The sequence below is a fragment of the Crinia signifera genome, chromosome 5 (assembly GCF_055691185.1).
Source record: "Crinia signifera chromosome 5, ASM5569118v1, whole genome shotgun sequence".
Lineage (NCBI taxonomy): Eukaryota > Metazoa > Chordata > Amphibia > Anura > Myobatrachidae > Crinia > Crinia signifera.
Genome location: NC_139221.1, coordinates 289763789 through 289787661, shown reverse-complemented (window position 1 = coordinate 289787661; position 23873 = coordinate 289763789). Strand labels below are relative to the sequence as shown.

Sequence of the window (23873 nt, the reverse complement as noted above, 5' to 3'; positions counted from 1 at the left end):
GACGGCTGAGCAGCCAGGGAGCACATGCAGCACAGACGACCGAGCGGCCGGGGCACAGTACATACGGCCGAGCGTCCAGGAGCAGTGGTATCAGCACAAGTTACCTGCGCTATATCGCTTCTCCCCGATGTATGAATGTGGCAATATCGTGTACATGACAAAGGTGCTAGATCAGGCAATGTATGAAAAGTCAGTAGCACGGACTATTCAGACACGCTACAGCTCTGTCCCCGGCTATGGCAACTGCAGTCTATGAGCTGCACAGGAAATCCAGCGAAAAAGTAGTCATGGATCCTCAAACTCATCTCCTCAATCTCCTCCGACGACGACTTTTACGTGTGTCTGAAAGGGATAACTCAACGTTTCAGCACTTCATTGTGCTTTTTTTTTTTTTTCCAGCTGAAGATTAAATGAAAGCACAATTAAATACTGAAACATTGAATTAATGATACCAGAATTTCATTAGCCCAGAGTGCCGCCACTGTAAGAGCTGGATACATATATTCCAAAAATCTGGCACTCCTTTTAAAATACTTTTGACTCCAAACAAACCTGTATGCTTTTCTTTACCTATTTCTTCCCTCTTCTCCACGGTGAGCGCTCTGCCATGAAGAATAGGGACAGACGTGACCCTAGATCAGGCATGTCCAACCTTTGGCCCTCCAGCTGTTGTGAAACTACACATCCCAGCATGCCTTGCCATAGTTTTGCTATTCGGGAATGCTAAAACTATGGCAAGGCATGCTGGGATGCGTAGTTTCACAACAGCTGGAGGGCCGCAGGTTGGATATGCCTGCCCTAGATCATCCCAGCATCACACTGTAGGATCTGCACAGGGCTGCATGAGCTTTCTGCTGCTGCGCTGCCATTGGCCATATGTTGAATAATTTGGGGTACTTGTGTATTATCACGGCGCCCACGAAATCGGCCGAAAATCGCATGGAAAAATCGGATGCGATTTTGCGGCCGATTTTTCACTTTTTCCGGTCGATTTGCATGCTGTTCCATTATTGCACACTCCCGATTTCCATCATAGTGCATCACATGCAATATAGTGGCATGTGATGCATGCCATGCGATGCATGTGAAGCGATTCGATTTGTAATTGTACAATCACCCTGATGGGTGCTTACAATGTTAAATGCACCACCATTGTTAACGCCAACCCCACTATCAACGCCAACCCGAAGTGTGGCAAGCCCGAAGCGTGGCGAGCCTCGCGGAATACATGTAAAGTAATCCGCGTCCACTCGCCACGCTTCAGGCTCGGTGGCTCGCTGCGCTATCTAAAATCAACTCCACGCCGACGTGGATAGTGGGGGGGGGGGGGGGGGGGGTATGAAAAGGTCGGAGGACGCGTACCGCCGCCGCTCGCCACGCTTCGGGTTGGCGTTGATAGTGGGGGTGGCGTTAACAATGGGGGTGCATTTAACATTGCGAATCACATCGCATCGCATGCCACTTGCTGGCATGCGTTGCTATGCGATATTTAATTGTACAATCAGGGGCATTTTCCCGAAAATCACATCGCATAGTACCTGGGGGTGTGCAAGGATGGAATAACATGCAAATCATCAGGAAATGGCCGAAAATCTGCAAAAAAAAAAAAAAAAAAAAAAAATCGGCCGAAAAATCGGATGCGATTTAGATGAAATCGGGCGCCGTGATAATACACAAGTACCTAATTTGGAATTCTCCATTTTGCCTAGCATGGTGTCGCATCTTATAAATCAATGGCAATAATGAATACAATCATTGAAAACATATTACTTTATTTTACATTAAGATTTACAATTGTAATACATGGCTTAATGTAATGTAAGGTGCATCGTTTTAGGACATTGATCCCAAAGCAGAATATATTTACATGGATCTTGATCCCAGATTGGTTTTACATTATATTACAGGCTTTTTTTTTTTTTTTTTAATTGCTATTTTACATTTGAGGGGACGTATACTTACATCGAGAAGGAAGACATACTTTGTTAAAAATCTCACAACTTTACAACTCATTGAGCTAAAATCTTTAAATATTAAATATGTGGCATCTCTCATTGGAGAAGGTTAAAAAGGCAGTACTGAGAAGTCCTACAGGCTGAACCCGGACACTTTCAGATGCTGAGCGTTGTTCCTGGCTTCAAAGTAGGTGGTGTCCGTTTCATCCTCGGGCTGCGGAATGAAGGGCATGGGCTGTTTGTGCAAGTTCTCCCATTCTATCCCAAGGAAGAGAGGGTTAACTTTCAGCTCTGCGGAAGAACAGAAACAGATGTTAATATAGACTACGGACCTATACTGTAAATCAGCCATTGTGTCCCGGAGGTAACCGACAGCTGAAACCATCGAAAATTCCGGTAATCATCTACAAAGTTTCCATAGAACTGTACTGGGCTGTGGTTTTACCTGCTGTCCATTTTCTGTATCTGCGTTATCAAAACAAATTCTTCTCTTCTAATACACATGGGCCCTTATTCTGGTTCATTTACAAAGGCAAATTCCTTGTGCACTGCAGGTGGGGCAGATGTAACATGTGCAGAGAGAATTAGATTTGGGTGGGATTTTACTTCAAAGCGAGATCTATATTGCAGTGTAAAAATAAAGCAGCCAGTATTTTCCCTGCACAGAAACAAAATAACTCACCAAATATAATTCTCTATGCACATGTTACATCTGCCCCCCTGCAGTGCACATGGTTTTGTCCATAGGTCCAAAATAATCAGCATGGATGGTGTAATGGTTAGCATTACTGTCACACAGCACTGAGGTCATGGGTTCCATACCCACCATGGATCTAACGTGCAGCGTTTGTATATTTTCCCCGATTTTGTGTAGGTTTCCTCCAGATACTCCCATTTTCTCCCACAATCCAAAAATATACTGGGGTAGGTTAAAAATGTGAATCCTAGTGTGATTGTGTGTGTGTGTTAGAGACTATAGATTGTAAGCTCCACTGGAGCAAGGACTAATGTGAATATTCCAATATTCTCTGTACAGCGCTGCGGAATATGCATGCGCTATATAAAAGAACTGGTAATGATAAATATACCTGTACATCAGCAAGTTCAAACAGGTGCCAACATCAACTTGACTGCGAGGGAGCGCGGCAATGCGTGACCAGAGTGTGATACTGAACACGAACATTTGCAATGGACGCATCCAGTGAGAATGTGAAGAATTCTCATTGGATAATATAAGGGCCATTAGAACACAACAGTGCTATGAGCTGCTGCATTACAAGGGGTCTCCTTTTATTGGGCGTTCGAGCGCATGCTGTACACAGTGAATTATGGACAGACCCATTCCAGTGTTACAGTATCTAGAAAGGTCACGTCTGTTGTTGTGTACAAGCTCAATGCATTACATATCACACTCAAGTCCAATGTGTATTTATTTGTAACGATCTGGGGAAGATATGGTAAAGTTCTCCTAGACATGTCTGACACGCTGAGCTAGAACCTAACCAATGGTGCCATGTATCCAACAATAATGTGCATCCAGCCAAGTGCACAGATACAGGCAGCCCAACACACAATGTAGATTACATGTGAATGTACACACCTGTATCCATGCACGCACTGCTGGAGCAATTACAGACAGCTTGCATGTACCTCTGCATTGGCCCCTTCATCTCTCTCTTACAACGTGCGCACGGTGCCCAGCAACTAAATGTGGGTCACTGCCTTGGTTGAAGGGCGAGCCATCCCACCTTGTGTGAATGTTAATTTATATTGTCAGCATAGTTTATTTTATATAGCTCTAGAATACCCCTTTCACATTGCACATGCTAATTCGCACAAAGGATTTAAACAGGGGTCCATCCCTGGAGCGACTTGGCATGTGCGCTGTTTGCTGCTCACAGCGACCCGGTTTATGGCCCTACACTACACTTTTTTTAATCCCGGGTCGGATTATTGGGCCCGGGATATTCTATAAATGGCCCTCGCGCAACTCATGATGACCCAGGTTATTTGTGCGGTGTGAAAGGGGTATTACTGTACACAGATATAATACACACTGGTACTTTGTAAAGGGATAAAGTACAAAAAATGATCACCCCTCATGGTTTCCCAATGCAAGACAGTCTAGCAAGAACACAGACATTGTCACGCAGCAGTAGCGGTAACTTCAGCCACTGTACTGAATCCTCTCACCTTTCAGTCCGGCTCTTTTTGTGTGGTCCAGGGTGAGGAGAATTTCTATAGCGCTCTGAGAATTGACTGAGAGGGATTCATCATCCTCTGGCCACGGAATATCTGCAAGTAACAAACACTTGTTATAATGATATTTGGGGGGCATATTTAATCCCGGGTCACGACTGTCGATCCGACCAGACAGCCGAAACCCTGGCACGTTTTTTTTTGGGGGGGGGGGGGGTTTGCTCGATTGCATATCGCCAGTCGGGATTCAATATCCCGTCTGCCAATAGGAAAAAAGAGGGTGTGTCCACGTAAACTGCCATGGATTGACGAGATACGCCCCTGATCCACAAAATGAGCCTGACCGCTTTTAAAGTCGGGCCTGTTAGGTCGATCGGCCTCTTCAATGCTGTCGGGGCAAGACTGAATTTAATAGGCGCCCGCTATTTCCCCTGTTGGAAATAGCAGGCGCCTATTCAATGCTGTCTTGCTCGACCGCATTGAAGAGGCAGATTGACAGAACAGGCCGGCCTTTAAAAGCGGTCAGGCTCATTTCGGAGATAACGGCCGTGAATTGTCACGATTAAAAAACCCCCTTGGTGCTTTAGCATCTGCCGGAAAGTTTTCACAGTATTTTTGTAAATGGACATTGATATTTGAATGGCAACTATCACCACAATACAGTGTATGCAATCTTAATTCATAAAGGATTAAGCCACAGAATCCAGTTTAAGGCTCACCGCTGGCTACAAATGAATAGGCCTGGGTACTGTAACAGGCCCATGGTAAACCAGTTTATTGAATACCCCCTCCCTGTCCCAACACTACTTTCTGTAACAAGAAATACAAATATAAAAATAAATCGCGTACCTCTCTTCAAAATATTCTGGAAGACTAGAGCTGGGGTCTCATCATTAAATGGGGGAATGCCAGTTAGAAACTCAAACAGGCAAACGCCGAGGGCCCACCAATCCACAGCAGGACCTAGAGAAAGACATACAAGCAACCTTATATTTAGTACCACAGACAAATGCTGGGTAACATATCGCCAAGGTAAGAACCAACCTCTTTGCCTCCAGTACGGGTTGATGTATCCTACAGCCTTATTAGTATAGAATACACTGGTGATGACAGATAAAGCGGTCACATAGGATTGATGTAAGTGTAAAGAAGTTGCGCTTAGTAGAACCTCCCAGGTTCTTTAATTGCAGAGTTTTTAAAGGATGCACTACACAGATCCCAGAATACAGACATAAAAACTCTGCACAATCCACCCAAATATCAAATAAACACTATTGTAATTGTAATAAATAAATGTATAAAGACAGTTTTATTGAATAAAACAATTATAACAATTGATAGGAAATTCATGTGTCAATTTATGTACATCTAACAAATAAAATGTAATAACTGAAAAAGAATATATTGGAATGAGATTGCTCTCTCGCTTTGCTAGATGTATCCTAATACCGGTATACAGACAAGTAGTATACCAGTATTAGGATACATTTAGACAAGAGAGAGAGCAATCTCATTCGAATATATTATTTTTCAGTTATTACATTTTATTTATTAGATTTACATAAATTTACATATGAATTTCCTATTAATTGTTATATATTTTTAAATCTTTATTACAATAGTATTTGATATACGGATGGATTGCGCAGTGTTTTTCTTTCTGTATCTGTAAGAGAACTTGTATACACATGATTACTGGCAGCACCTACAGCACTGCCTCCTTTGTCTACTGGAAGGGATTATAACATGGGGTATAATAAATGAATGGTATCCAACAGGTGGGACTGGGCTATTGAGCTGTAACAGTTTCATAGGTGTAATTCCGGTCTGCTTTTCTCCATCATAGGTGAACGCAACAAATACACGACATACGGAATTAGCTACATTATGTTCGATGTACCGCTCCAATGTCGGTCATCCATTGGATTAGGCTTTTTTTCAGCACATGATCAGCAATCTGATGGACTGCCACGCTAATATTCATAAAAACCGGCAGATGTCGAAGCAAATATGGGTGGGGCTTGAAAGTTGGTTCACCATGCTGCTAAAACCAGTTACTTGTGTGAATAACACAATACACAAATATAGCAGTGCTACACAATAATATACATCCTATGGCAGGTATTGTAAAGGTAGTGTGCAAGCTGTCACACTTCCTTTGAAAAAGCTGCCATAGGATGCAGCGAAACGCGTCAGGTGCACCACCATGGTTAAATAACAACTATTGATTGAAACATTGGATTGGCAAACATCTACAAAAAGTATGTTATTGTGTAGTGCTGCTATATTTGTGTGTTGTGATATTGTGTTAATTTTCTTGTACCTTATTTCAACGACTAATAAAAACTTACACATTGTTGCCTGATGCAATCAACTCCACAATAAACTAGAAATAGAGTTTTCACAGGCTGCAGGTGTCCACGTCTCTGCTGTAGGTGGAGATCTCTAGCGTTCAGTGAACAGTGACTGGCAGGCCGTACCGTCCACTGGTTCCTGCTTGTCTCACCATGAATAAACCATCTTAGCAAATCCATGCATAACATGCAGCAGAACCAAGCAATGCTTAGCATAGGCAAATATAAAGCATGTACTAGTTTTGGGGCCACACACACCGTTCACTATTACGCCACTGCCGTGAAGGGGATAGAAGTAGAACCTTAGCGCTGCAAAGCAATAAAGCCATTGGTTGTAGCAGCCAGGAAGCTCAGTGAGGAAGGGCCTGATTCTGGTTCACTTTCAAAAGCAAATTCTCTCTTTAATGGACAAAACCATGTGCACTGCAGGGGAGGGGGGCGGAGAACAATATAACACCCAAACTGAACTCACTCTGCACATGTTTCATCAGCCCCACCTGCAGTGCAGCATGGTTTTATCCATTAGAGAAAGAATTTGCTTTTGCAAGTGAACCAGAATCAGGCCTGAAGTCCGTGTACACACACCTTTACTTCAGAATAATCAGGTACTTGCTGCCAAGCTGGAAGTCACTGTATCCTATTATTTTAAGTTTTAAAAAAATACAAAAAGCCACCTCTGATTGGTAGGAATATATAAATATTGCCCAGAGCAGGCATTCCCAACCACGGTCCTCAAGGCACACCAACAGTGCAGGTTTTAGTGATATCCAGGCTTCAGCACAGATGGTTAAATCAGAATCACTCAGATACTAATTAAGTCACCTGTGTTCAAGCCTGGATATCACAAAAACCTGCACTGTTGGTGTGCCTTGAGGACCGTGGTTGGGAATGCCTGCCATAGAGGATTAAAATTGAATCACCACTTATCCTTTTGTAGTACAATTTTTTGTGTGCAATTCAAATAATCTAGTTTAAGTTAATTGTAATTTTTTTTTATTCAAAAATGGTCTACATTGAATGTTGAACGATGTTAAATGTTCTTATTTTAAAATGGCTCACCATTGGATCTGCTACTAGCGCTAGGGCTGTTGAGCCTGACTAGAAGTTGCCCTTGAAAGGGTTAAAGCCACTCCCCCTCTGCAACCCTCCTGGAGTCATCATTAAGTAGAGCGCACAGCACCCAATTCCTTACACCTCGCAGATTCTGGTTAGGGGGAAACCATTAACCCTTTGAGTGCCAATTGAATTGTCAAAATTGGTGTGGAAATTGCCAAGCAGACATTTTTATTCATCATAATGATTTTTTACACATTTTTTAATTTATATAACAAATGTGAGAGACGCCGGCATTTATTATCCGATATTTTTCACATCTCTCACAGAGATGTTGCCACTCAAAGGGGTAAGAACAGAATTGGGGGAGGTTAGGAGTCTGCATGCTGCGTGTCAGGTGGTGAGATCTGAAGTTAGTAAAAAATTGCATATCATGGGCACGGAGGTGATTCTGAAGTGCAAGAGAGGTTCTCCAGAAGAGAAGAGGGGCTAGGCCTGAGTGGAGCCAAACCACAGACTGCCTTACATTCCAGTGCTCATAGACTAGGGGGCGATTCCACAGCGTTTTGGTCACTTCATTAGATTCTGGCGATAAATCAGGTAAAAATGTTAAAATCACACGCGTTTGTCATCAAGTCCAATGTTATGCGCGGTTCCGTGAGCATAGCATCGGAGCCTGAAGATCGCATGGGCTGCACAATAGATATATCGCATCACCAAGCCTTTCAGCAGGCTTGGCTGAGATTGCATACGATACATTGTTTGCAAAAGGACTTTCCCCTCGGAAAGTCTCCCTAGTGTATGACTAAGTTAAGAACAATTTCTGGACACAGGTCTCAACGTGAGCACTATGTATAGTTATAGGGCGAGATTTAGTGGGTTGACCGTTTTTGAGAAAAAATGCGATTTTTTCTGAAATCGCCCTATATCGCCGTTTTTTTAAATCGCATTTTTGCCGCGAATTCGCATATTTAATGAGGTGTGTATTCCGGCATGAAAAGTGTGAGAAAGTGCGATATAGGGCGATTTTGGGGATGAAAAGTGCGATTTTTTTAGTCATGAAAAGGTGCAATTTTGGTAAAATGTGCGATTTTGTGATAAAAAATAAAATAAAAATTGGCGTGAGGTCCCCCCTCCTGTACATAACCAGCCCCGGGCTCATTGAGCCGGACCTGGTTCCAAAAATATGGGGGAGAAAAAGCGTAGGGGCCCCCCGTATTTTGAAACCAGCACCGGGCTCCAACAGCCCACAGTGTCATGCCAGAGCCGGGGGACATTTTTACACAAGGTCCCCCGGCCGTACCATGAGCACCGTGGCTGGTCAGCCTTGGACGGGGTACCTGGAGGAGTGGGGACCCCCCCAATAAAGGGGTCCCCCCCCCCCCAGGCTTCACCCGTCCAGGGCTTAAGCCCGGGCTGTCACCGGTGTCCCTGGCCATTGGACGCCGGCCTGATAGTGTTAAATTCACATTCCTAACATTGCTGAATACAGGAGAACTACAAGTGCCAGCAGACCTCCCCCGCATGCTGGGACTTGGAGAACCACAAGTCCCAGCATGCGGGGCATTAATGGGCCCGCTGGGACTTGTAGTCCACCTGTAAAAAGAATGTTAAAATAAAGCACACACACAGAAAAGTAAAACTTTATTACATACATACACACATTTCACTTTTACACCAATATACTCACCGATCCAGGATCCAGCGTTGGTCTCCCTTCTGCTGCAGACCCCCTCCCCCAGTGTGAGTGCCACGACAACTATGCAAAATCGGCAAAGGCGCCCACACAGAAGCACTGCACATGGGCATATGAGCATATGCACATGCTCAGAACATAAACAAACATCAGTCCCCCTGTGCAAACACGCCGGGGACCAAGGTGACCAGAATCAGGGCCTCTGGCTTCAAACCTGCTAATTTGTGTTGTCACTAAGGATTTTCTCTGAGAAAAAGTCTTATGTTGATAGGATAAACTCCTGTACGAATGTGGTTTAGCAGACTAGTGATTTGAAATAAAATCCCAGCAAATCTAAATTAGTGAAGCACCTGACCATAAATTAGGCTATGTTAGAGCCCTGTGCCCACTGGGGTCAAGGATGTATTAAGGGATTTACCAAGGATGGCAGGACTTCTAGAACATGGGCTGTGGTTTTGGGATACTTCTTATATGTCAATAGACTGCTCCCCAACATGGTACGCAAGTTTCCACTACTGTACTGATGGACTTTTGATGAGTGTATTATGAAACTTGGTACCATGACGTAGTGAGGTCCATTTACTATAATACAAGGTATCATATTATTATTATTATTAGGCATGGTGTTTACTGCAGCATCCCACTACCAAAGCACCAATAGTAACTCACCAGATGCCAGGAATCCTGTGTGTACAGAAGATACATGTTATGGGTAAGCATCCAATATTTATGTATACAATAAGTACAAACACTACTAAAAAAGGAAAAACATAAAAAATTAAGCCTTTAAAAGGGTGATAACATTTCATTACTATTTTGCGCCTTCTTTTACAACAGCTGTAACCATGGAAACAGACTGTATCCCCTACCAACTAGTGTCCGACAAATAGCAGCAGTGGTGTGTTTCAGAGGTTTCACCAGACCAATACAGGCAGATGTCTTATTTCAGGTCTTGTGAGTGACCACAGGGACTTAAGTCACCGATATTATTTTCATTTGGCAAAAAACATTTTAGAACAGAGAAAACTTTAATAATCGTAACCAACAGCAACAAAACATTCTTCCTGTAATGGACTGATCCTAGCTTACAGCGGCTTGCCGTGGTGTACAGTTCACTTGAACAGTGATGATTAGAACATTAAGGACTGAAACTCACCGTGCGATTTCCCTAGTAACAACTCGGGAGCCAAGTAGTCCGGCGTGCCGAGAATTTTCTCCTTCTCAATTTGTGCTGCCCCCCTCCGTACACTCTTTGGGGTTCTATAGGGAGTCTCGGCCTGACCCTGAAAAGAACGCAAGAGCGGATAATCTCTGGTCACATTTACAAGGCAGAATTAAACATTAAGGTGTAGAAATGTTCTATTACTGTACATGTGTCCTCTTACCGCCATTCTTTTTCCACCGTATGGCACCTCACATTCTAAAGCTTAGCAAATTTGGCAATGACAACACCATAAAAACCTACAGTCTGCATTTACTGTAAAAAATTTAGTACTTTCGTAGCGTTCAAGGTTTCACTGGGCCGGACAATGAGAAGAAATAATATGGTAGCCGAACATGGAATAACATCTTGTAAAGTAGAGAACCTACCACATTGAATGAGGGGACTGCTCGGTTTATTTATGTCATTATGAACGTGGGGGCGGGACGGATGGACATGACTTTATATGTGGTTTGTGACATCTGCAGTACGGGGGTATTCGTTTCTGGTGATCCCCAGAACATAACAGCTAACAGGACACATTGTTTGAAAGTGGAGAATTCCCCCTTTCATAGGAGACGGTCTCCGAGTGCATGTTAAGTGACCTCTATCACCAGAAAATGGCCATTAAAGGGACCACATCAGTTGAAAGAAAGGACTTTCCTGGAGATATTACCCCATACATGTCCTTCAAAACAATCTGCTCAGAACCCACATGAGCACCAGAGAATAACATCACATTATACAGGAGTTTCTGCATGTATTTTAATGCTCCTTCAACAATTTGCAGGGTTTTTGAAAGTTTTGCCCCTTTTATCCTGAAAGGGACTAAATTCATTGAGGGACCAATGGTATTATATCATCTCCACCTCCTCCTGGGGCCAAGTGGCATCAACTATTTAAGAGGGGGGGGGGGGGGGCTTTTAGTTAGGTTCCCAGTCCCCATTTAAACAACTGAGTCCCCATTTTAGAACATATGACCCACTTGTCCTTAGCATTACAAAACGTTTTGTACCTACAGCTCCCGATCAGTAAATACTAACTTTACAACTACTTAGGGGCTACACTACCCTCTGTCCTACATACTACATTTTAATTACAGCCAGGGCTGTAAGTAGAATCATTTAATCACCAGCAAAAGAAATCTACACAGAGCCACCTCCTACTAGGGGAGAGAGGGGTCAGTAAAATGTAACACGTAGGTGACCGTGTATAAAACTACTGTAATACGACATAGGCGGCAGTACGATAACTGTGTAGGTAACAGTGCAACTGTAAAGACCCCATACACTATTGAGACTTCTTCCCTGGACAAGTTGCAGTCGATTCTCCTTGAGCCATAGTGATCTATTGCATGCTGTCCTTTTGTATGCGATATATTGCATGCGATCCCATTCCCCACTGCTGGAAGGCTGTCTGAGATCAGGCCTGCTGACACATCCGACCGCTGACTCAGACTCCAATGCGCTCAGGGCCGTGCATCGGATGTCAAACGCTTTACAACCGATTTCTTGGCCCGAACTGTTGGAAATGGGTGAAAAGTGGCCAAATCGCACTAACTTAACTATTAGAAGAGATTACTAGATTCTTAAAAGGATATAGCCTTCATCATCAATCGCTCCCATTCCCGACTGCAGGACTTTATACGGGCTGCACCCACTCTGTGGAATGCCCTCCCAAGCACAATAAGGGGGGTATTCAATGTTAGGGTCACGGCAGTCGAGCTTGCTCGACCGCCGTGACCCAGTCCCGTTCTCAGTCAGCTCGACCGAGAACACGCAGGCGGGATTCAATGTCCCGCCTGCCGGGGAGCGAAAAGGGGGCGTGGCCGCGAGTTGCGGCTGGGAAGAGGCGAGCTGCAGCCGGCAGCTCGTCACTTCCCGGCCGTTCTCGGCAGAACGAGCCCGACAGCTAGTGATGTTGGGGCTTGTTCTGCCTGAGATACCCTGCTCAATGCTGTCGGGGAAGACAGCATTGAATAGGGCCCGGCGGAGATTGAATATCCCCCTAAGAATCTCCTCCAGTCTCCAAACCTATAAGCGTTCCCTAAAAACTCATCTCTTCAGGCAAGCTTATCAAATTCCAGAACCAGTCATAGAACCTTGCATTCTGGTGGAATCGATGCAATAAAGAATACAGTATCTATCCTTATGTATCAATGCCTATTTCCCTATAGATTGTAAGCTTGCGAGCAGGGCCCTCCTACATTTTGACTGTCTGTAAATACCCTGTTTTGTTGTATCACTGTCCCCTTTGTAAAGCGCACCGGAATATGCTGCGCTATAGAAGAAACTTAATAAATAAATAAATCAATGACCATCTGGCTCTCGGAATTAGCTTCTATAATTAATTCCATTATTCCTTTAAAAAAACTACAAATTTGCCACAATTTTGCCACGAGCACTTATGAAACAAGCAGTAATTAAATATGCACAAGACCTTATTTATGGCTTCAATCATTTATACCTGGAAATTCTTGTATGTTCTGTCCTTTTGTGCTGGCGTAACAGTCATCGGGTAGGTTCCTGTACAACCCAGAGAGAAAGGTATTTTGTCTACTGACCCAACACTGATTCGGGAGGGTTCTGAGAGGTTTGATCCATTAATGGTGCTGTTGTAACTTCTGAAACCCACAACCGCTCTCTTTGCGGCACTGGGTAACTTCCTAGTTGGGGCTGGAGACGCCCAGACATTACTGTCCATTACAGGTAAAACACGTCCAATGGTCTTGCCCTCTCCTTGCTGCTTGTCCTCACGTATGGGAGCTACATAGTCATCTTGCAGAGTTGAGCCCTCATTGGCCTCGTTCGGAGACTCAAAAGAAAGTTCTTTCATGCTTCTATCCACATCAGAGAGCTCTTCATCCACCAATGGGTCTGAAACAGATGGTTTAGGCGAGGAACTGGGTTTCTCGTTGGGACTTGGTTTCAAAGACCCATTGTTGTCTGATCCAGAGTTTGAACTATTCTCATCTAATTCACCCAACAAGTTCTTGGCCACTGGATTATCCGACCCCGGTTTCTCCGGAGTTGCCGGAGCCGGGACAAACTTCTCTTCTTGCTTATCACGCACAGCATTTTGTCGGAGATTAGCAAGAAAAAGGGACTCAATTTCCACAGTTAGACCTGTGCGTGAATGGACTGGGGCATCTGTGATTTGGAACGCACGCATATACTGGGAATTATTTTTCTTTTCGTTAATATCCGGCCTGGGGCTGGTTTCGACTAATGAAAAACTCCTTTTTGTTCCTGATCTTTCAGGTTGTTCATCTTCATTGTAGTTTATGGGATCCAATGAAGAACTTGGCAGCCAAGGAGGAGATACTGGAGATCTGTGGAATGGTTTCAGCTCCCTGAAATTAAAGTTTTCCTTCTCTTCGTGCATGTTGGGATCATACAGACATTTCCGGATTAATCCTTTTGCATTGACATTACTGATTGGAGTATCCTTAAGTTCATTAGGTCGGTGCTGGGCGTCAAATTTCTTGCGATTTTCACGATAAACAATGGGAGAGATGTTGGATTCCAAATCCTTCATGTAATCAGCAACTTTCCCCAGTTGGATATTGCTCAATGACTTTTCAGACAAACTAGTCTTTAATCGACTGGAATTAAAATACTGCGGTCCTTCCGGATCCTGGAAAGAGGAATTAAAAGGGAAGCACTGAAAACTAGGGAATATTACAGTCACATTAACATAATATGAAGTAGCCCAACTATCTAGTGGTAAATGTGAATAATAACATCAATAATGATATGAGGGATAACTCAATGAACAATGCTTAGTACATTCATGGATCAGATTATACACGATATGGGGATATTATTTACCAATCAGCTTTTCAACTCTAGGAAGATCGCAGAGGGATTTATAATGACAAGAACAAACAAAATGCAATGGGTCGCCATTAAAAGGTTATTGTCATTTTAATTCCCAAGGGCAAAACCATTGAAAAATCTCTGGCTTTATCAACTCTTGGAATGTATAATTCCCGGTTGTGGTATGGGGCTCACCTACCCTTAGTATGAAAAATGAAACCACTTAAAGAGCTACTAAAAATGTTTTTAGAAAAATCGGTACTTGTGTAGTAGCACGGCGCCCGCGATTTTGATTGTAAGCATCGGACGGAAAAAATTGCGTCGATCGCATCGCATGCCAACCAAATCGCATGCGATGGACTTGACCGACCCGATTTTTACATTGGAATCAATGTAAAATGGTCCCTGAGACCAGATTTTGCATTGATTTTAATGTAAAATGCCTTAAAACACCCCATTTTAATAGAAACCCATGCCCTCCATTGTTAACGCCACCCCGGTATTGATGCCAACCCGAAGCGTGGCGAGCGCAGTGAGCCCGCGAGGGGCGGCGGTACGCGTCCTCCGACCTTTTCATACCCCTACTATCCACGTCGGCGTGGAGTTGAGAATAGAAAGTGAGGCGAGCGCAGCGAGCCACCGAGCCCCGCGAGGGGATGCAGATACCTTCACAGGTATCGCATCCCCTCGCGGGCTTCACAGGTATCCGCGTCCCCTCGCGGGCTTCACAGGTATCCGCGTCCCCTCGCTGCGCTCGCCACACTTTCTATTCTCAACTCCATGCCGATGTGGATAGTGGGGGTATGAAAAGGTCGGAGGACGCGTACCACCGCCGCCCCTCGCGGGCTCGCCACGCTTCGGGTTGGCATTGATACCGGGGTGGCGATAAAATTGGGGGGGGGGGGGGGACGACATTAACCATTCACATATTCAATGTGAAATGGGCCATATTGGCCCATTTCACATTGTCACCTATGTCAAATCGGGTTGATCGCATCGCGGGCCATTATAATGGCCCGAGACGGACGCGATCAACCAGATCAACAGTGACTCCCTTCTACCTTCCCACTTATCTCTGTGGGAGTGTCATCTGTTCTGCTGTCTCCCACCAGTGGCTCCTGGTGGTGTGCATCTTCATGGGTCCCCGGAGCAGCCTCCAGTCTGCTATGGGACAATGACACTGGATCCCTCTGCAGCTGCCAGCGGCTTCTGGGTTATCTCGTCCTGCCTTGTGGTGGCTCCCGGATTCAGGTCCTGATTTCAGGCACTTAATCCCAGCTGACAGCAGTACTGTAGCTAGGCGAGCTACCCAAACTATGACTGAGCTACTGGTAGCTTGCGAGCTACAGGTTGGAGACCACTGGTCTAGTGTGTACGCACCGTATCTTTAATGATGCGCGTTCCCAACTTAACTATGTGGAATTTGTAATACAGTTACCTTCCACATTCCAAAAGTATACTGGTATCCTAATTGGATCCCAATGAAAATGAACTTGTCTGTTTGTCCGTGTACACATGTGGTAAGCAATACAGATTGTAAGCTCCACTGGAACAGAAGCTGATGAGAATGACAAAATACATTAAGGTGGCCAATCCTGGGATCGGCGGGATCGGCGGGATCCTGGGATTTGGCCCCAAAATGTCCGGGATTTCAATCCCAGGATTGGAGTATCCACTCCCGGGATTAGATTGCGCATGCGCACTCTAATGCCGGGCAGCAGCTGAGCACCCGCTCAAATGCTGCCCGGCTGTTCCCGACCCTGGCATGCGGCCTGGGCAGCGTGACTAGGTCATAAATCACACTGCGCGGGCCGCACCTCCGCCGCCAGAACCCTCTGCATACTGACGATTGCTTCCGGCTCCACATACAGTAGGAGGTCACACACGTGCCCAGGATAGCACCTGCTGACCTTCTCCTCCTGGCTGCTCCCCCCGCAATGCTAACTCTTGTGCAGCTCCCCCTAGTACAGGGCTGGGCAACACCGGCCCTCCAGATGTTGATGAACTACACACCCCAGCATGCCTTGCATCAGTTTCAGCATGGCCACATAGCAAAACTAATGCAAAGCATCCTGGGATGTGTAGTTCACTAACATCTGGAGGGCCGGTGTTGCCCAGCCCTGCCCTAGTAAGTAAGTGTGGGGGATGGGGTGATTTTTTTTATTAGAGATGCCAATTCCAGGAATGAGCATTTTTCAATCCCTATTCCCAGGTTTAAAAAAATACCCCGGGATTGGCATCCCTAGTTTCCATGCAGCCAACACCGTTGACTAGTTTCTTACTAACCTGGTTGCCATTTTCCCATTTTGGACTACTGCAATAATCGGACTCCATACTTGATAGACACAGATGGGAATGACTGCTGGCACTAGATGTACCAAGCCGTGCCCTGAACTTGAGGAGGTTTGGCGTCAGGCATTTCACCGGCATACTAGGACTAGACGTATTTACTTCAGGATCTGAAAAAAGAATATCAGCAAAGTGATGAGAAAGCGTCAGCTGAGCAGTGATCAGGGTTAGTAGAAGGATCGATCCAATAGCACGGTGCCCATACACTACAGCACGTGCCATCCCCCTTGTACCACCAAGCACCTTCTCGGGCAGCATACACCGTATGTGGTCCTTTTACATAATATGTATCGTACAAGATCCCAGCAAATCCTAACAAATTACCCCCTCTTTTTTTTTTCTCTCCAATCGGGATATCAGATTGGATCACAACCGGTCAGACAAAAACACACTGGTTCAGTGAAGCCATTGTGTTTTTGCCCACTGCAGCCCCGTTTACGCTGATAGGCTGCAGCATACGCCTGAGACTTAAGGTGCCCATACACTAGTAAGATTTATCTTCAGATCTGGCTGGTTGGAACAAAAACATGGCTATGGATGAGTGACAGTTTGTCAGTTTTCCAGCATTTCCGAACAAATGGTCAACTGTCATTTGCTATCATCCATAACCATGTTTTTTTTCCAACCAGACAGATCTGCATGTGTATGGCCAACTTTACAGTCTAGAGGGAGGAAATAAGCCATAGCATGCGCTGACTTACCCCCTTTCAGACAGAAAAGTCTGAAAATCCTGGCAAATACACAGCATTTGAAATGCAGTGTCTTATTGCCGGGAGCAGCCTGACCCCCTTCACACAGAAGCACAAATTAGTGGGTTGAAAATTTCTACCCGGTAATTTGCTGAACAACACTGGTATTTCTTCTGTGTGAAAAGGTCAACCCAGGTCATAAATCCCGTGTCCTCGACCCTGGTCAAAGACACGGGATTTATGACACGGGTGTGCCCTTTCACACAGAAAAAGGACCCATCTTATTCACAAAATTACCGGGTAGAACTGCTTTACCCGGCAATTTTGTTGTCTGAAAGGGGTATTACCGGGGCTAATAAGATAGCCCTAAGTGAGCCTTTTACCCATGATCTGCGATCTCAGGTAATATGATAAACCGGCCTATGTTAGTGGAAATGACTTACAATTTTAAATAGGATATGTATTGTATGGTCACCTGCACCAAGGGCAGGTCTGGTGTAACATAGAAAACACTTACATGGAATGAGGAGCTTATTCACTTTAGTTGAATTTTCTTTCATTTTTATTAATATAGAAGGAGTCACGATTTCCCCTGTAGTCTTATTGTGCGCTGGAGTCACTGTGGTGGTACACGACTGCACCTTCCCATGGACTGGAGAGTTCTAAAATAAAAAAAAATAAAAAAGTATTTTTTTTTTTTTTTATGTGAGGAAGACGACATGAGTGAAATAATGTACATTTGCCCCTCCTGCAGTGCACATTATTTTGCCAATTTTGAGAACTAATCTGCCTCGCGATCAGGTCTGAATTGGGCCCAATGTGTCAAATACAATATTTTTCTTAACTTTTTGTAGCCCAGTGAGTTTTACAGGTATCTCCCATGGTTATGACTGAATTGTTAAGAGGAGAGTTTCATAAACACTGTCCTCAAAGCCCCTTATAGTCTCCCTGAAGTTCTAAGGGCTATTTCACACGCTCCAGCTGACGAAACTCAGCACGGCCAAAAGCCGTACCGTACACAGTAGTTAACATTGGACAGCATTGTGTCCTTTCACACGGAGCCAATCACTGCTTGGCCATGGGGTTGCAGCCGGATGTCTTCATTGTATGGCACGGCTTTTGGCCAATCGCTGTTTCACCGCCTGGGGTCAGCCGGAGCGTATGAAATACCCCTAAGAACGTCTCCCTCTAGACCAGGCCTAGCCAACCTGTGACTCTCCAATTTTTGTGAAACTACAGCTGGAGAGCCACAGGTTGGCCAGCACTGCTCTAGATTGTAAGCTCCTTGGAGCAGGGCCCTCTTCCCTCATACTTCAATTATAGTTCCCTTACTAAACAACCATCTTTACCCGCATCTCTTCTCACATGTTTATTCTTCTCTACCAATGGCAACCTGCCCCTGGTGGGAAGCAGATTAAAAGACCTACAGTGGACACTAGGTAGACACTCAATATGTCGACACATGAAAAAGGCGACATAAGAATTTAACTTTTTTGGGGGGACTTTCACACTTAACCAATGCAATTGGGAACGGTAAAGCATGCCGAGCAAAACACCAGGCCCGAAGCATGGAGAGCTTAGAGAGGGTATGAGTTACACTAATTGGGGGTCCATGTTGTTGTCTAAACCCCCCCCCCCCCCCCCCCCCAAAACAGAAAAAAAAAAAAAAACACACACATGAAAAACTTATGTCAACCTTTATATGTGTCGACATTTTGACTGTCTAACCAGACACTGTGGACCATTCAATTCCCACACCCCCAGCCCACAGAAGCATGCAGACAACTCCTTTACTTTCCCGCATCTCAACTGTATGGTGTACGGCACGGTACACCATGTGCTCGGTTTTAGTTTTTCAGTTACTGTTCTGTGTTCCCTGTATTGTTCTAATATGTGCCCTATGTACGGCGCTGTGTACCACTTGTGGCACTTTATAAATAAACCAGAATAATAAATAAGGACGTCCATGCTTCTCCACTGGGCTGCACAAGACTCCCTATAGTCGTTAGGGGTGTGGGTGACACATAACACAAAAGGGTACTTGTTAGCTAGATACATAAACAGTTGATCTGTGCGTTATATCTCCATACATACGCTCCCCTACTGTATATACCGATGCCCAGTCACAATATGTAATCATTTATTACATCCTTCGTGATTAATACTTACAAACCCCAGGGAACTTATAAGAGAAAGCACTTGTCCTGGGGTACGGAAATAATCTTTCTTAGGTTTAGCCATTGAAGGGGTTGTTAAAATATCGATCATGTTAAGCTCTAAAAAAAAAGAAAAAAATAATAATAATTAAAATATATAAAAATTAGCTAAAAAACAATACATACTAATCACCTTTCAATGCTGCAAGAATTAGCACGTGTAATGCCATTGTGTAATGTAGAACATTTGTAAAGGTTTATGCAACAGTGTAGAAAGTTGGCACTGCCGACAGTAATCTTACATTGGATTTTCTGGATAGAACTAGAAAAAAGATACTTATAATCCTATTGGCTAGTATAGGGAACACCTCCTTTTCTACTTAAGGTCCCCATACACTTGTGAGCGGTATTGCATGCTTGCATTGCATACAATACCCCAGCAAGTGACCTGGCAGCTGGATCACATGTATTATATGCAGGTTTTTGCATACAATATATCGTATGTGATCCCAGCAAGGGCTGCAGGTCCAATAAATTTATAGTACAGTACTTGCGATGTAGGGCTCCGATGCACATGGGATCGGATGTAAAGTACATGCGATTTGCCACTTTTCATCAGATTTATTTACCCTATGCATCGAAATCGAATTAAATAGGCCAAAACCACACTAGTGTACGGGCCCCTTTACTGTAGTTACCTTATACTTAAGGAACAACTTGCTTTTGGAGATTGGATTTAACCTAAACTGTTCAGTGTGTGGTTTGTACTAAAGAAAGCAGACATCACTAAAGGGGTGTACACACGGTGAGATTAAATTTTGGCAGGAGATTTTGACTAGATAGTCAAAATCTCCTAGAAGGTTAGTGAAACTCTCCCAGTTTTTCTCCTGTTTAGTCAGTATTGTCTAGCATAGTTTGCTTAGCATAGATTGACTGTGCAGGCAAGGCAATTTTGTCTAGATCATAGACTATCATTAAAAATCTCCAATTCATCTATCAAAAACCTCGTGTGCATCTAGTCAAAATTGCTTAGCTGAAATTGCTTACTCAAAATTGGCCATTAGCCAATATCTCGCTGTGTGTACGGGGCTTTAGAATGGTTACAATTCTTTCTATATAGTGCATCAATCTAATGGTGTGTACACACGGTAGATATGCCGTGCTATGCGGGTCCCGATACGATCAGATCGTATCGGGACCCGCATAGCACGGCATGCATGTAGTGGCACAATTTTGACTATATAGTGCAGATCTGCACTATATAGTCAATGCAGCCAAGACTATCCGTCTTGCAATAGGTGAACGCGCATCGGGATCGCAAGGGTTAAAACCTTGCGATCTGCATGCGATGCCGACACGATGTTGACTATATCGTCAACATCGGAAGGCATATCTTACCATGTGTACACACTATAGGGCAGATAAGAAGACCTCTCTCGTTTGCCTGGCATTCCAGACATTTCTGCACAGACTGCTGATTGGTGGCTGCAGAGATAGGGATTGCAATGACACAGCACGATAGGGATGAGGCTGGCTTTAGCTTGTAGTAAAGGATACTCGTCACAGAACAAGCGAACAAGGCAAGTTACCCCATGCTATGGACCTTATTCAGATCCGTTTTGGTCCTCAGAGGACCGAAGTTGTGCATCTGCGTTTCTACGCATGTGCAGACGCAGGCGCACATTCAAGAACGCCCAGCGCACGCTCTCAGGCTAATGAGGCCGTTACGCACATGCGGGCAGCTGAAATCGACGGATGTCAGCTGCCCGCCCTGTCCACCCACGGGGCACCCGCAGTTTAGAGTCGCTATATAGGAGTCTCTGAACTACGAACGCTGGAGAAATCTTTCGATAGTCTACGACCATCGAATGATTCCCCCCCCCCCCCCCCCCTGCAAATGGATGATTATGTCAATCATCCATTCGCAGCCGTGTAGGGGTCATGCGTGTGAGGGGGGCCCTTTCACTGCGTAGCAGCGTCTGATGGACTCGCAAGGCTGCGAAATTTGCAGCCTTGCGATTCAATCAGAATAAGGTCCTATATGAACAAGACAACTTTGGATTGTAGTGATTTAAACTGGTCACATGTTGCCAGGAATCTCAGGACATATGTTAGAACAGCCCTGTTATTTCAGGCAAGAGCACAGCGCATTTATTCTTACCGTGTTTCAGGCTGACTTTGGAAAGACCAAAGTCTGTTAGCTTAATGTGACCCTCATTCGTTATCAGCATATTATCTGGTTTCAGATCCCTGTGTGGGGGACAAAAAACAACCCCAAAAAAAAAAGACACAAATGGCAATTATTCAAATTATATAGTAAAACGTGAACAGATAAATAACACAATTACACAATAGTTGTACCTCATCTACAAGTGTAATGGACCAGACAAAGGGTGCATCAGTTTACTGACAAAGGGAAATATGATTGTTTGGCCTGCTGAGGTAAAGCCCAGCCAGACCGTAATCTGCAGACAGTTTTACTCTCCGGTCACATGCAACTGAGTCTGGGCCTATGTGATTGCCAATAAGGCAGATCTGGTCAAAGTTTTACTAAACCTCTGGGGTGTGGTATAGGGTTCCAACAGTCGGGTGAGCGTAACTAAGGGGGGTATTCAATCTGCAGGTCACGGCAGGCAAGCTTGCTCGCCCGCCGTGACCCGGTCCCGTTCTCGGTCAGCTCGACCGAGAACATGCAGGCGGGATTCAATGTCCCGCCTGCAGCGGGACGAGAAGGGGGAGTGGCCGCGAGTTGCGGCCGGGAAGTGACGAGCTGCAGCCGGCAGCTCGTCACTTCCCGGCAGAACGAGCCCGACAGCTAGAGATGTCGGGCTCGTTCTGCCGGGAAACCCTGTTCAATGCTGTCGGGGAAGACAGCATTGAATAGGGCCCGTCGAGCATCTCCCCTACGAGAGATGCTCGACGGCGATTGCATACCCCCCTAAGCCTCTTGCTCGCAACGCTGCGGGCGCGGTGGCTCGCTACACTTGCCACCTATTCTATTCTCCCTCTATGGGGGTCGTGGACCCCCCTGAGGGAAAATAGCGGGTGGCAGTCGGGCACCTGTCTGGATCCCGACCTCGGGTAAATGACTGTCGGGATCGCGTCCAGCACCCAACCTCGGGACCCTATAGAACAATTAGGCCACTAATAATATGTAAAAACTATTGTGTAAATTGTTTCACACATTAGACTATGGCCTGTATTCAACGCAGCCGGCAAGGGGGTTAAACGGCGGGGGATCGTTGAAAACAAGCGACCCTTGCCGTTAAACCACCGAGCCGGCCACTCACCCTATTCAATGTTCCGAGGGAATCCGCGCTGTCAGATGACGGCGAGGATTCTCCCAAACAGCGAGGCTCGCGGCTAACACAGGGAGCCCGCTGTTTTAGTGGCCGCACACACCGTTTCAACGTCACTGCAAAAACTCAGCGACATGGAAACGGCGTGTGCAGGGGGGGGGTCAGTTGAATACTGACCGTGCGAGCTGTGACAGCAAGCAGTCCGCATAGCTCGTAAAAGTAATTGAATATACCCCTATGTACCCAGCATGGCAACGCGGGTGACTGGTTCCAGTGGAGGAGCCAGCATCGGCAAGTGCATACACAGAGGACATCGCTTAGTGTTCCCGCTAGAATCCAATACAGACAGTGGACTGGTGGGGAGGGGCCGCGGCATCACTAATCGGGGTGGTCCAGCACCTCTAGGTCACTGATGGCGGTGTGCCCCCATTGTTGGCATCATTGATGGAAGGTGCAGGGCTCACCCCAGCTCTATTTTTAACATGGTGGGTATGCTGTTTTAGCAGGGCACAGTTAGAGTGGCAGGGCGCAGCATCTTGCTAAAACTGCCTAGCATGAACACTATCGCTAGCAAGGACTATGCACGCAGGGTCAACAGAGGATGTTGCCAACTATGCATGGGAATGCGCATAGCCAGTGACATAGTGTGTAAATACTGGACGATTTGAACATTTTCTAGCTCCGACCTGTTGGAATCTTCAAAATAGTTAAAAAATAAAATAACTAAATCGTCTAATTGTAAACACAGATCTCATTTATTTTCCTTAAAATGTGGCACTGCAGACACTTTTAAACATAGAAAACAAATGGCAGATGAAGCACAATGAAACTTAGGGCCAATTGTAATAGCCTCCGAGTTTGGCGGCTGTGCAGGATGCCGGCCAAATTCTGATTTTTTTTTTTTAAAGGGCACTCTCTTACAAGGCATGGTTTTTGCCTTGGAACAGATTGCCCCATCCAAGTTCAGCGAGCATCCTGCACAGCGGCCAAACTCAGAGGCAATTACATTTGGCCCAAGGTGGGAGAAAAAGCCACACGCCTAAAACCAGCCTTAGGTCTAGCCTCAGACTATCCCATAAACACCATTGTAGCTCTTGTATTCTC

General features: G+C 45.1%; 1 protein-coding gene across 1 annotated transcript in view; it reads right to left on the bottom strand.

Moving 5' to 3' along the window:
- Positions 1-1752: 1752 nt before the first annotated feature.
- The window catches only part of MASTL (microtubule associated serine/threonine kinase like), a 33388-nt gene continuing 11267 nt past the window's right edge, over positions 1753-23873 (bottom strand). Inside the window, exons 4-12 of the mRNA XM_083189210.1 lie at positions 21632-21720; positions 19484-19590; positions 17832-17976; positions 16563-16735; positions 12925-14094; positions 10414-10540; positions 5004-5117; positions 4149-4250; positions 1753-2246 (exon numbers count right to left, since the gene is read on the bottom strand). Coding sequence (XP_083045336.1) covers positions 2089-2246; positions 4149-4250; positions 5004-5117; positions 10414-10540; positions 12925-14094; positions 16563-16735; positions 17832-17976; positions 19484-19590; positions 21632-21720 — 2185 coding nt within the window. The 3' untranslated portion in view covers positions 1753-2088. The remainder of the gene's footprint in view (positions 2247-4148; positions 4251-5003; positions 5118-10413; positions 10541-12924; positions 14095-16562; positions 16736-17831; positions 17977-19483; positions 19591-21631; positions 21721-23873) is intronic.